The sequence below is a fragment of the Odocoileus virginianus genome, chromosome 14, assembly GCF_023699985.2.
Source record: "Odocoileus virginianus isolate 20LAN1187 ecotype Illinois chromosome 14, Ovbor_1.2, whole genome shotgun sequence".
Lineage (NCBI taxonomy): Eukaryota > Metazoa > Chordata > Mammalia > Artiodactyla > Cervidae > Odocoileus > Odocoileus virginianus.
Window position 1 is genome coordinate 38011786 of NC_069687.1, and position 13254 is coordinate 38025039.

At 36.5% G+C, this 13254-nt stretch overlaps 1 protein-coding gene across 4 annotated transcripts in view; it reads left to right on the forward strand.

Annotated features, from left to right (window-relative positions):
• NNT (nicotinamide nucleotide transhydrogenase) overlaps positions 1-8875 on the forward strand; it is an 89024-nt gene extending 80149 nt beyond the window's left edge. For all 4 annotated transcript variants that reach the window (XM_020885741.2, XM_020885740.2, XM_020885738.2 and 1 more), the window contains exons 20-22: positions 4218-4336; positions 5800-5915; positions 7638-8875. In XM_020885741.2, coding sequence (XP_020741400.1) covers positions 4218-4336; positions 5800-5915; positions 7638-7787 — 385 coding nt within the window. In that variant the 3' untranslated portion in view covers positions 7788-8875. The remainder of the gene's footprint in view (positions 1-4217; positions 4337-5799; positions 5916-7637) is intronic.
• Positions 8876-13254: the final 4379 nt, after the last annotated feature.

A 13254-nucleotide genomic window follows, 5' to 3' on the forward strand; every position in this document is an offset into this window, starting at 1 on the left:
TGGTGGCTCAGCTGGTAAAGAATCTGCCTGCAACGTGGGAGACCCCAGCTCAATTCCTGGGCCGGGAGGATCCCCTAGGGAAGGGATAGGCTGCCCGCTCCAGTCTTCTTGGGCTGCCCTTGTGGCTAAGTTGGTAAAGAATCCATCTGCTATGCAGGAGACCTGGGTTTGATCCCTGGGTTGGGAAGGTTCCCTAGAGAAGGAAATGGCTACCCACTCCAGTATTCTAGTCTGGAGAATTCCATGGATTATATAGTCCATAGGGTCACAAAGAGTTGGACATGACTGAGCGACTTTCACTTTTATATGATATTTAGAAGAACATCAAGTTGCAATATTCTATCAGTATCTGTGCATATCAAACAGTGCTGGGGAATACATGTAAATCCATGGCTAATTCATTTCAATGTATAACAAAAACTACTGTAATGATGTAAAGTAATTAGCCTCCAACTAATAAAAATAAATGGAAAAAAAAATTAAAAAAAAATCATAATAATCTACAATTTAAATTCTTCTTGGCTGAGATTTGGTTTTATAACCTTGGTAATATATATATTTTTAACTATTATAAGGAGCTGTTAGCTGGGGAGAAAAAGAAATATGGACTGTGCCCACTTAACCAGATGCCCATTCAGCAGAGTATCCAGGTGTTCTGTGTCTAAGAACTAGCTATTACTGATCAATTTCAATGAAGTAGCTCTCAGAGAACATGCTGAAAGTCTATTTTTTTTCTGTTGAGCTCTCTGTAAGACCTAGCAAAATCCGGCTTCTCATTCAAGCTTTACTCTTGAGATTGAGTGTGTGCTGATAATTTTTTATCTGAACCAATCTTGATGCAAAATGAAGGTTTTATAACCCACTACATTTATCAGTTGGTGTTCTACCATTATAGGGGAGAGTATTCCCTTCTTCCATTTCTTCCTTTCATTATTGACCTAATCTATCATCAGTCTTTTAAAAAAAATAAGTTTCTAATAGCTTTATTTTATTAATTTTCAGCCATGCTGAGAGGCATGTGGGATCTTGGTTCCCAACCAGGGATTGAACCTGTGCCCTCTGCAGTGGAACTGCAGAGTCTTGACCACTGGACCACCAGGGAGATCCCTGTTATCTGTCTTGACTACTGAATTGCCTTTTCCTCCAGAGGGTTATAGTCCATTGCTGACCTTATTTATTTTGATGTTCAAATTACTTTCTTATTTTTATACATCTTAATGTCATGCATGGCGCATCCATGTCCCTCTCATGTGCATTTATTTTGCTTTGTGCTCTGCCTTCTTTCTCAGTCTTTGGGAGGATTACACCAATTGAATCTTTCCTCTTTTATGAAATTTAAATTCTTTATTCTATATAAGTGAGCTTTACCTTTTCTGGGTCTGTTATTATCTTTTTTTCTTTCTGCTTCTGTTATTACTTGTGAACTTAAGGGATTATTCATCCCTTTCCATCATTGAAGAAAGGTTTAGAAGTCCTGAATTGAAGACTGTGATGCTTATTTACAAAATCAGTCACCTCTGAAACTTCATTCATCATGTCTTTTCTTTTCCTACATTCATGCAATCAGCAGGCTTAGGAGTATATTTTGGTTGTTTCAATATACTACATTTTCTCCCATTTTTCATATTAATGCATAGAATATTATTGTTAGAGTATTAAAGTGACATTTATTTTCAGATTTGAGGGTTTGTAATATTAACTCCCACTTAATGAACATATACTATAATGCCTGGAGAAATTTTTTTCAAATGTCTTATCCTACCGCTATTGTGGAAACGTTAAAATTTTAGAGTAGACATCTCATCCCAAGAGTCTGTGTGATATTTTGAAGGTGCCGAATATAGTTTGTATTACTACATGAAGAGTGTGAACATGAGTTGTCAGTATTTTGCCTCATTTCTTTTGTTTTCAGGGTGATTAAAAACTCTCATTTGAAACAGACAGTGATACTAGGATAGCAGTGTCTAGCCAAAAAAAAAAAAAAAAAAGAAAAAACCAGTCTTAACAATCTTGTTTTTAATGAACATTTAAAAGTTTTACTCAAGTATTGAACTGTTACATTTCCCAAAATGATAGAATTTGTGGTTAAAGAATTTAAGCTTTGTGAGATGGTGAGGTTGGGTGACCACAGTCTGGAATAAACTAGTGATTGCCTTAATTTTATTCTCACTAAAATAAAACTAAATAACTCACTGAGGAAAGAGATGATAAATGCCTTTTAACAGAGTCTTCAATATACACACTACTATATATAAAATATTATCATATAAAATAGAGAACTAATAAGGACTTACTTTATAGTATAGGGAACTCTACTGAATACTCTGTGATGGTCAACATGGGGAAAGAATATGAAAAAGATGAATATGTGTATAACTGATTCACTTTGCTAACACAGACTGTAAATCAACTATACTCCAGTAAAAATTAAAAAAAAAACCCCAAGTCTTGGATTCTTTTTTCTATATATTTAGTTTTAATTTGTAAGCGCCTATCTTTAAGTCAACTAAGTATAGTTCAGCCAGTCAAAGTAAGTACCATCACACATACATACAAATAATAAAACATTGTCCCACAAACAGAAGGTCAAAGTATAGCCCGAGATTCCACTTCTGCTGCCAGAGAGAGGCTTCCATGTAGACTGAGAACAGGGCTAACACTCAGAGAACCGAGTGGTTCAGTTCCTCCCAAGGAAGTAAGCCCAGAGTGGAGTGGAGAGAATTTCCAATCTTGCCATTCCTGTGACAAAAACATAGCTGAAGAGTTGTGTATGCTACCATACAAAGTTCCAAAGTCCCAAAACGGCCTCAACAGAGTTTGGTCGTTCCTGAAGTTACCGGCTCCTGACCTGTCTCGAGTCTTAGATTATTAATAGTCCATTCTATACAGTTCATTCCACCTCCCACCCCTAGTAGTTTTTCAGAACCTACTTCCCAGCATGTAGAGGTGCTGGTAAATGTTTTGCACTATTGCAGGTACTGTCTGTACTGGAACATTTTTTTTCCTCCTGTGTCCATGCAAACATTTAAAAAATTGTAAAAAATTATTATTTGAAACTTGCTGTGTTCTCAGTTTTTCTCAGAGAATACTGTAATTTGGATTCTTAGAATTCCTTATTTCACCCATTTAAGCAGAGATAAATAGGTCTTTCTGAAACCTTTTCTGCAGGGTTTTATATAACCCTCGACATGAGGTGGGCTTGTAATAACAGCTGGTTAGTACTCTATAGGAAAATTGAGAGAACTGATTAGTAAACTTACCAAACATCATATAACTAGCTATCTTAAGCTAATGACAAAAATACCTCTTAAATTGCCTGAACATACTGACTGTGTTATATAGTAGTGAAAAGTACAGAGTTTTGAAGGAGACCTGAGTTTGAATCAGGTTACCTGTTTACTAAAAAAGTTGTCAGGTTGCATAGCACATCTTGAAGAGTCAGCATTAGGGATTATGCCAAAATATATGCAGGCAACCCCTGTTATTTACGTTCTTGCTCTTTCATTCTTTTTTTAGATATAGGAATGTAGCTCTATAGCTCAGTTTATTTAAGTCCTAAATTTGAATCAGGTGCTCTGAATTCTAATTTTTGATGGAGATTATTAAAGTTGATTTAGGGATAGAATGAAATAATATATAGGAAATTTATAAATTGTATCACAATATAAAAACATGAAGTGTTAATTTCTCCTAAATGAAGTTAATTTTTTTCCCTTGTAAAGCTGTTCATTCTCATAGAAAATTTGGATAACATAGTTGGATAACTTTCTCTTTGAAAGTAGGCCTTTACCTTATGTGCATGACAGTGTTTTTCATGGCAAATGTTTAATTCCAGACTGACTTCAGAAAGATTAAAAAAATATCAGAGTATCATGAGAGAACATAATACTTATTAAATGTAAGGTGGTATTATTTATTAATGTTGTTGGGAGTTCATTGGACTTAAAACATATATGGAAGAGTCAGGTTCTAAAGCTACACTTATTTTCTTGAGAGCAGTTATAGTTTGTATATACTGAGATCTTGAATCTCCAACCTTAGTATTTGTAGATTGATGGTATATCTGGACTGATTCTGTTCCTTCTCGCAGAGATCAGATAGTACCAGGAGAACCAGAGGCGCCAAGAACAGAGTGTGCAGGTCTGGAGGTGATACTGGGGTCCCTGTACATTTTGGCCCATCAAGTAAGGCCAGCTGTTCATTTGTTTCCTGTCTAGGTTTGGAATTCACCCAGTTGCAGGCCGGATGCCTGGTCAGCTTAATGTGCTGCTGGCTGAGGCTGGGGTGCCATATGATATTGTGTTGGAAATGGATGAGATCAACCATGATTTCCCAGGTAAGTGATGGGGTACTGGTGAAATTCAAGTGTTCTTCATATGAATAGAGCAATGCCAGTCTGAGGACATAAACTGTGGGATTACTGCAGAGCTGCTCGCAGAGGAAGAGTAACCTGCTCCTAGTAAGTAAGCAGTTGAAATTAAATCAATGAAAGATGATACTGAAAAATAGTGAGACAGGATCAGTGAGCACCATGAGTAGTCATCTCGCTGTGAGGAGGTCTGAAGGACCGTGGAAGTCTTGGGGGACAGTGCGGTGGAGTGGAGTGCCTTGCAGAGGCTTTAGGAACAGACCTGGTTTTGGAATCCAGGTCCTGACTCTGGTTTGCTTGTGTCCTTGAACTTGGTGCTCAACTTCAGGCTTCTCACTTATAAAATCGCTTCCATTGATGACTTAGTATCTGATTCTTGCCAGTGTCTTGAGATTTTACTGGTTTTCAGTTGCACCAATTCATGGTCAGTCAGTACTTTTCCTGTTTTCTTTGAAGTACTGGGACTTCACTAATCAGGGGCTGGACTTGGTGGCTTTCACTGGCTAGATGTTGAATGCTAATGACATTTAACCCAAAATCATGTTTGTTAAAATTAAACCAGTTCCCTCTGGCAAGTATCCACTGTAAACTTAAAAAAATACTGTTTATTAGAGAAAAATAATGAAATTGTGTGTATGTCTAGATTCACATGGCATTTTTGGCAAAGTTCTAAGGTAATTTAAATTACGGTCCTTAAAGAGGGAATTTAGGCCATTTTAATTTTGTCCCCTTTTTAGATTTCACTGTTGCTAAATTATGTGTGAAGCTTGGCAGTTCCAGGAATTATGGACAGAGCTTTAATACAGTACAGACTCTCAGACCATGTTCTTTTAGATGTCAGATTGCATACTAAGTGGCCATTTTGAAAGTTGAAAATGGAATGCATATCTTTAATGTTAATGGCAAGATCATTTTGAGATAATAAAATAGCTGTAAAGTCAGATTGGGCTTTCCTGGTGGTAAAGATGCCAACTGTAGTGCAGGAAATGCAGGTTCGATCCCTGTGTCAGGAAGATGCCCTGGAGAAGGAAGTGGCATCTCACTCCAGTATTCTTGCCTGGAAAACCCACGGACAGAGGAGCCTGGCGGGCTACAGTCTGTGGGGCCATAGAGTCAGACACGACTTAGCAACTGAGCAAAAGCAACAACAAAAGTCAGATTGGATAGATCCATGAAGGGGAGGGAAAGCATAATAATACAAGCTGCAGTCAGGGTGCTCAGGTTCAGATGCAGGACCTATTGCTTTTAAGCTGTGTGATGCTGGCTAAGTTACTGAACCTCTCTGATAAAGCTCTTTGTACAGTGCCTGGCACAAGTGTTCGTCCTATAACTATTAGCTTATTATAACAACTATTATATTGTTTTTAAAAAGTCAGATCACCATCATTTGCCTGAAGTGACCACTATGATATTTTTATTTTCTTTTGTAGACACTGATTTGGTCCTTGTAATTGGAGCTAATGACACTGTTAATTCAGCGGCTCAAGAAGACCCCAACTCCATCATTGCAGGCATGCCAGTCCTTGAAGTCTGGAAATCAAAGCAGGTAAAGTTTCAGACTTGCATTTTATTCTAAGAATTAAAGGTCTCTTGAGATATGCACACAGAACTTTTAGTTGGTCACTTGATGAGAAATGATGATGCCTTTTAGGAGGCTTAGGAGTTAAGAAGAGATTTAGGGTCCAACTCTCTAGATCCAGCTTCTGTCTGTTCTGTGGTCACCAGAGAAACTGAATGAATGCCCTGAATGCCTCCTCAGTTAGAGCTAGAGGAGATTATCTGTGTGGATTAACTCAACCTGTAACCACAACTGAAAAAGGAGCTGTGAGCTTTGGGGATGAGGCTGGCTGAATTCCAGGCCAAGTCCAGTGAAGCAGATGTCTTCCCTCTGGGACAGTGAGTCAGTATCATCACCTTCACATATGAAGATGAGCACATTTTTTCGTTTAATTTTTTGAAAGGATTGGGCTTCCCTTGTGACTCAGCTGGTAAAGAATCTGCCTGTAATGTGGGAGACCTGGGTTTGATCCCTGGGTTGGGAAGATCCCCAGGAGAAGGGAAAGGCTACCCACTCCAGAATTCTGGCCTGGAGAATTCCATGGGGTTACAAAGAGTCGGACATGACTGAGTGACTTTCACTTCACTTGTACGTTATGGAGTTTCCAGAAGAAAGGTGATTTAGAAATCCAAACAGTAACATAGCATAAGGAATCAAGCCCTGGTCACAGCATATTACTTCTGAAAAGGCTAACTGCTATATTGTAGAGAAATCTAGCCCTTATAATTTTCCTCTGTCCCAACTGTGGGCAACTCTCTTCACCACTCTCAACTCATATCTGGATTTTAAGAATCATTATAACATATATATTTTCCTTTAATTTGTCTCTTTTTATTGTAAAAATGTGGAGTTTTAAACATAGTATTTGTGGTGAGTAGATGTGACATGCACTTGTTCGTACGTATTTAAAAATTACTGCATCAATCATCAGTATTTGAGAGTTTGCACAGTACCTTACTGTATTAATGGTATAGGGGACATGAATAAATTTGCTCTGCTTCCATTTTTGAATAGATTCTGTGTCCTAGAAGAACGTAGAAAGGCTTTTTATTTCTTGAAAAATTAACTTGATATTCAACAGGATAGCAACATCTACAAGCTGTGTAATTGTAAATGTCTAGAACACATCAGTGTTAGAGAAAGACTTCCCTCTTCGTTTTTCTTTGTGGAAGCATTCTACTAGTCATTAGCTCTGTTCTGGGGACACTGGATTACTCTTTGGGCTCTTGTCATACATCCTTCTTGTCTGATATTTTTTACTTTAAATCAATGGGCTAAGAATCATACCATTTTCCCACTCAACTACTTTTATCTTAGGATTGGTAGTAGAAATTTATGCACTAACTTTGTTGTCTTTAGCCCATTCAGAGAAAGATGGTTATTATTATTATTTTTTTATTGGAAAATGTTATACATTGTCTTTATAGACAAAAGCACTGGGGGGGAAATCACTTATCACTCAGAGATACACTGTTGTTAATAGAACCTTTTCTCTAGTGGATATAAGAGTATGGGCACATTTGAAGAAATCAAGTTAATACAAAGTAAACATGCATTTAAAAATACTCCTTGTGTATTTAAAAATCTTTATAACAAAGAATCAGTAGTGGTACATGCTTTGTTCAAAGTTAGGGCAGGACAGTGTGTGTGTCCGACACGTCCTGGTCAGGTGTGTTAAATATTCTGTCTCGCCTAATCTTTGGTACCTAGGTCATCGTTATGAAGAGGTCCTTAGGTGTTGGCTATGCTGCAGTGGACAATCCAATCTTCTACAAACCTAACACAGCCATGCTTCTGGGCGATGCCAAGAAGACGTGTGATGCCCTGCAGGCGAAAGTTAGAGAGTCCTACCAGAAGTAAAATATAAAGATCAAACCACCTCTTCACTTGTGGGAACAGGCAAATAAATTATTAACATATACAGCTGATACACATCTGTAGCAAAACTCTTGGAAGAAAAGGAAGACTCTGAAGAAACAAAGCAAATAAAGGGAAAATTTTCAAGAGCTGAGATCCCTCGATTTTAAAAAAGGATTGATAATTCTAAATGTCTTTCTGTGCTTTTTTTTGTTGTTGTTATGAATTCCAAAAGTATTTTACAAAAGGAGAAAAAAACAGTCTCATTTTAGGTATAATCCATCTGGATTTTCCTCAATAGTCAGCCATGTTTTAGGAAATTAAGTCTATGAGTTTTGGGACTTAGGTTATACATGGATTTGAAAAAATCTGACACAGTGTAAACATTACAGCCACCTGCATTTATGTTTTTTTCACCAAATGTGACTAATTTGAAACTTTTATCCACTCTTGAGCTGTCTTCTTACCATTTAACCATAATCTGAATTAAGCATATCAAATTGGTTTCAATTTTTCAAACTGTACTTTAAATTCTGTATTTCAAGGGTATATTTTCTCACTTCTATTTTAATACATTAAAGGACTAGATAATCTTTCAGAGATGCTGGAAGCAAATCATTTGTTTTGTATGTTTCATTAGAACATCAATGAAACATGTAACTTGAAATCAGTATTAGCTGTATTTTTTAAACCCCATTTCCAATTGGAGATCTCTCTTAATTTCAATTTATATGTGTAGTACTGTATTAAGTGCACTTGAATGAAATTGTACTATTTGCCTAATAAAATGAGTTCATCATGTTTGCATAGTGATGTAGCAGTTGTCTCTGGTGATAAAAGGCTAAAATCAAATAATTCTGCCTGTTGTTAACATCTGAGGAAGGATTTGCTATCATGAAATAGATAAGATTAACTTGTCTTACCTGTTTGGAAGAATGACTTTTTTCCTAAATCTTTATGTATTTTAAGGTGTTGTGTAAATGATAACATTTGAGAGCAATGGTGGCGCTTTTCTAGCTACCTCTTTGTTTAAGCACCAGTAAAGGTTCTGCCTTTTTAGCACCAGTAAAGATTGTCCTTTTGCAGTAAAAGTGTAATTTTCTTTGTGTCTTTGCTAGTGTGCCAAAAGTTCTATATAGGTTGAATGTGTGGTGACTATTCGGAACACCTCTTTCTCTATATAATTAATTTGGTGTTGTTTCTTTCTCTTTATTTATTTGTTTCTGGCTGTGTTGGGTCTGCATTGCTGCCTGGGCTTTACTGTAGTTGTGGAGAGTGGTGGCGGATCTTTAGCTGCGATGTGCAGCCCTCCCATTGCGGCGGCTTGTCTTGTTGCATTGAGCGTGGGCTCTAGGCCACCCCAGCCTCAGCAGGCTTCTCCATCATGTTGGCTCAGAAGCTGCGGCTCCTGGGACTCTAGAACACAGGCTCAATGCTGTACCGCATGGGCGTAGACACTCCACAGCATGTGGAGTCTTCCCGGACCAGGGATCAAACCCGTGTCTCCTGCATTTTACCACTACCACTAGGGAAAGTCTCAGCATTGTTTCTTGAGACAGTTATTAACATGTAAACACTAGCTGTGAATCATAAAAAGAAATAACTGGGGTGCAATTTTTTACTATAATGCTCATGTTTATTGAGTTTACAACTCATCGTATTTGTTGGTTTGGTCATCAGTTTCTATTTTGCTGTGCCTGAGATTAAGATCTGCGTGTGTGTGCATGTGTTTAAATCAGGAAAGACTCCTTTTTAATTTTTAAGTTGTAAATGCAATTTGTTAATGGATCTGAGATCATTTGTAACTTCACGAGTGATTTATATCATGAAAATTCTATTTGAAGGAAGTAAATAGTATCTTGATTCATTCCCTTTCCTTTTCTCAAAGTAGTTGTAGGTATATCTGGGTTTTTTTTTTTTGAGGCAGGGGGAGATAATTCCTTCATCCTGTTTAAACTAAAATAATTATACTTGGATTTATTATTTCCATTATTTATAGCAAATATTTTTCTATATTTTTAAGATTTAGGATGATCTCATTTCTTTGATACTTGCTTATCATTCAGTTGTGTTAATTGAAAATTCATGTTCTGGTTGATTTTATTTTACTTTATTTAAGGGATTTTTGAATACATATATATAATTAAAGTAATACTCTAAAAGATTATTGATCTTGGATTATTATGGTAAGGTCTAAGATCAACAAAATAATTTTCATTCCTCTTATTTTGCTATTCCTCTCTTTCTGATAAGTCATACAACTGGTAAATATGACTTATTTTTTTCTGTATTGATCTATTGTTCTAGGTCTTTTTGATATTCAACTAGAAATAATTTTTAAAAATCCATTATATCCTACAATCTGTTACCAAAAAGAAAAAAGAAGCAGTGAAGTGGTAATGTTGATTTATGTTTTTAGTCTTATTAACCATCCTTTATTTTCTTACATTTGTCTCAATTTGGGAGTTTGTGTTTAAGTTACTAATCTAGCTAAAGCATAGTATATAAGTAAATGTATAAAATTTTTATATATTCTATCTGTATATTTATCTAACTTTGGACAGTTTTCTAGTACATAAATCTTTTTATCATTTTATATACTCTTCTTTCTATGGTTGGAATAGAGAAATTAAGAGAGCGGACTGATCTCTTCGGTAGACTTTCAGTGCTTCTGAGTCAGTGGATATCAGTTAAGTATTTGGTAATGAATCTGGAAGGTCGCCTTGGTCTTTCTGAGTCCATTTAAGTCATGACCCTGATTTTTAGATTTTACTCTTTTCTTATTCAACACAAATATGGGATATATTATGTATCAGTCAGCTTTAGGGTTTAGTTCAATTTATCTGGTCCCAAAGCCTTAGTTTGTATAATAACTTATAACCCATATGTTTATCTGACTTAGAGGCAAATTTTGTAGTCCCTGAAGGCATAAGTCTTGTGAATTAAAGCATTTTAGCACTGGAAAGTTGGACAGCTCTTTTGTGTAGATAGGGGAGAATAGTTCAGATAGCTAATTTATAGCTCTTGCCAGTTTTTGAGAGTCTTTGCCAACAAATAGGACTAGGGCAGAATTATTAAAAAGAAAAAAACCCAAACTCCAAACTTCACTCCAGTGGCGGTAACTTGCATAACCCTGTTGCTCTTTAGTTTCTCAAGGGAAAGAAGAATTAAGTTAATTAACAAAGAGAAAAAAAGAAAAAACTTTTCTAAGTGAAACTTTTAAAGTGTTGATTTACTAAGGCAGCAGAAATAGTAACATTTGAATTTCAAAACACTCAAGATTGCTGTTCTTAAACTCTTATCTCTTAGACATTTTATGTAGTGGGTTGAGGAATTGAGCTATTTTCTTTACTATAATACTTAAGTAATTATAGATATTTAAAATGGTATATACTATAATTCTGGATGGAAATCTTTTGGATGCTGGTAAAATAATGATACAGATGATACAGTAATTAGAATGACCAATATTTGAAGCTGTTACATATAATGATTAAGATAGTGGTAGAAAAAAATAGATCATAGTAGATAATTCATTTGGGGAAACAGTGGAAAACCATGTTGTATAGATAGAGAAAGATCAGTTTCTGATTATGGAAAACTTTAAAAGTGAGGTGTTGATTGTCATGTTGATTGTCAAAGCATAAGACTGCCTTATTCACTATGAAATATTTGTACTTCATATTCTTGCCAAAGATTATAACCTTGAACTCTGCTCATCAGTTCTTTCTAAAAGCCTATTTGTGAAAAATAATACTAATGGAAAGATTGCTTAAAGGATATGGAGTCCAGTTTGCCCCTTGATATTTCAAACTTCAAAGACCAAACCAGACCTTCTGAGCACTGGGTGCTTAGGCTGCATTGTCTGGGTTATTGTGAGTAACAAAATCATGAAGATGCTGGAATGGAGAGGGTACCTGTGAGATGGGGTGATGTGTGTGGGGGAGTCCATGTGACTGCAATGGAATGGCAGGGGCTAGAAGTGGTTGTCATGGATTTTGAGAAGAATTGAGAAGGGGATTATCTGGGTTGTGAAGATCTTTTTGTACAGTTCTTCTGTGTATTCTTGCCACCTTTTCTTAATGTCCTCTGTTTCTGTGAGGTCCATATCATTTCTGTCCTTTATCGAGCCCATCTTTACATGAAATGTTCCCTTGGTATCTCTAATTTTCTTGAAGATCTCTCTGGTCTTTCCCATTCTATTGTTTTCCTCTTATTTCTTTGCACTGATCACTGAGGAAGGCTTTCTTATCTCTTCTTGCTATTCTTTGGAACTCTGCATTCAGATGGGTTTTTCTTTCCTTTTCTCCTTTGCTTTTCATTTCCCTTCTTTTCACAGCTATTTGTAAGGCCTCCTCAGACAGCCATTTTGCTCTTTTGCATTTCTTTTTCTTGGGGATGGTCTTGATCCCTGTCTCCTGTACAATGCCATGAATCTCTGTCCATAGTTCATCAGGAACTCTGATGAACTAGATATCATCTAGTTCAAATCTAGATATCCTTAAATCTAGATATCCTTAAATATCAAATATCTAGATATCCTGAAATCTATTTCTCACTTTCACTGTATAATTGTAAGGGATTTGATTTAGGTCATACCTGAATTGTCTAGTTTCCCCCCCTTTATTCAATTTAAGTCTGAATTTGGCAATAAGGAGTTCATGATCTGAGCCACAGTCAGCTCCTGGTCTTGTTTTTGCTGACTATATAGAGCTTTTTCATCTTCGGCTGCAAAGAATATAATCAATCTGATTTCGGTGTTGACCATTGTTGGCCAAGGGATCAAGAGTGCTCCTATTTCCTCTGTTGTAAAGATGGACTGGGAGGATCTCATAACTTTTCTCATTCTCCTTCTGTGGCATTTGGGAAAATGAAAAACAGCAACCATGTAATCTGATGTAGGGTATAGTAAAAACCCATAGAATGAATCATTTGTGAATTGAAATAAGGCCATTTTCCCCCACCCTACTAGTTTGTTTTTGGTTTATAATAGAAAAAGCAGCACTGGGAAACTTCTACAACAAGGTGTAGGAGTAGATTTAGCCTGTGAACTTTGATTTAAACCAGTCCTTTCCTGGAACTGATTTTCCAAATGCCAGTGGGTTTGCTATCAGCCAGCCTTGGTTTTTTTCTTCCTTCTTTCCCCCAGTTAGGGAGTGCACTTTCTGAAGAAGTGCAATACAGTGGCTAAACCAGTGTCTTGTGCTGGTTAATTCTGTTCAGACCATACGATTCCAGTCCTTGCCTGTACACACACGGTTAGAACTGAAAGGTTGCATCTAAATCCAGAGAAGTGGGAGAAAGTGTGACTAAATAAATAACTCCTTTATATTATGTGTGCAGGGGAGATGCTCTTTTTCCCCAGAGGGGTGAGACAGTGTAATGATTTTAGAATGTTTTGTCACCACTCTCCCAAGTTTACTGGAACATTATGCTTCAGAAGTCACGCCTTCTAGAAGTCCTTTTAAAA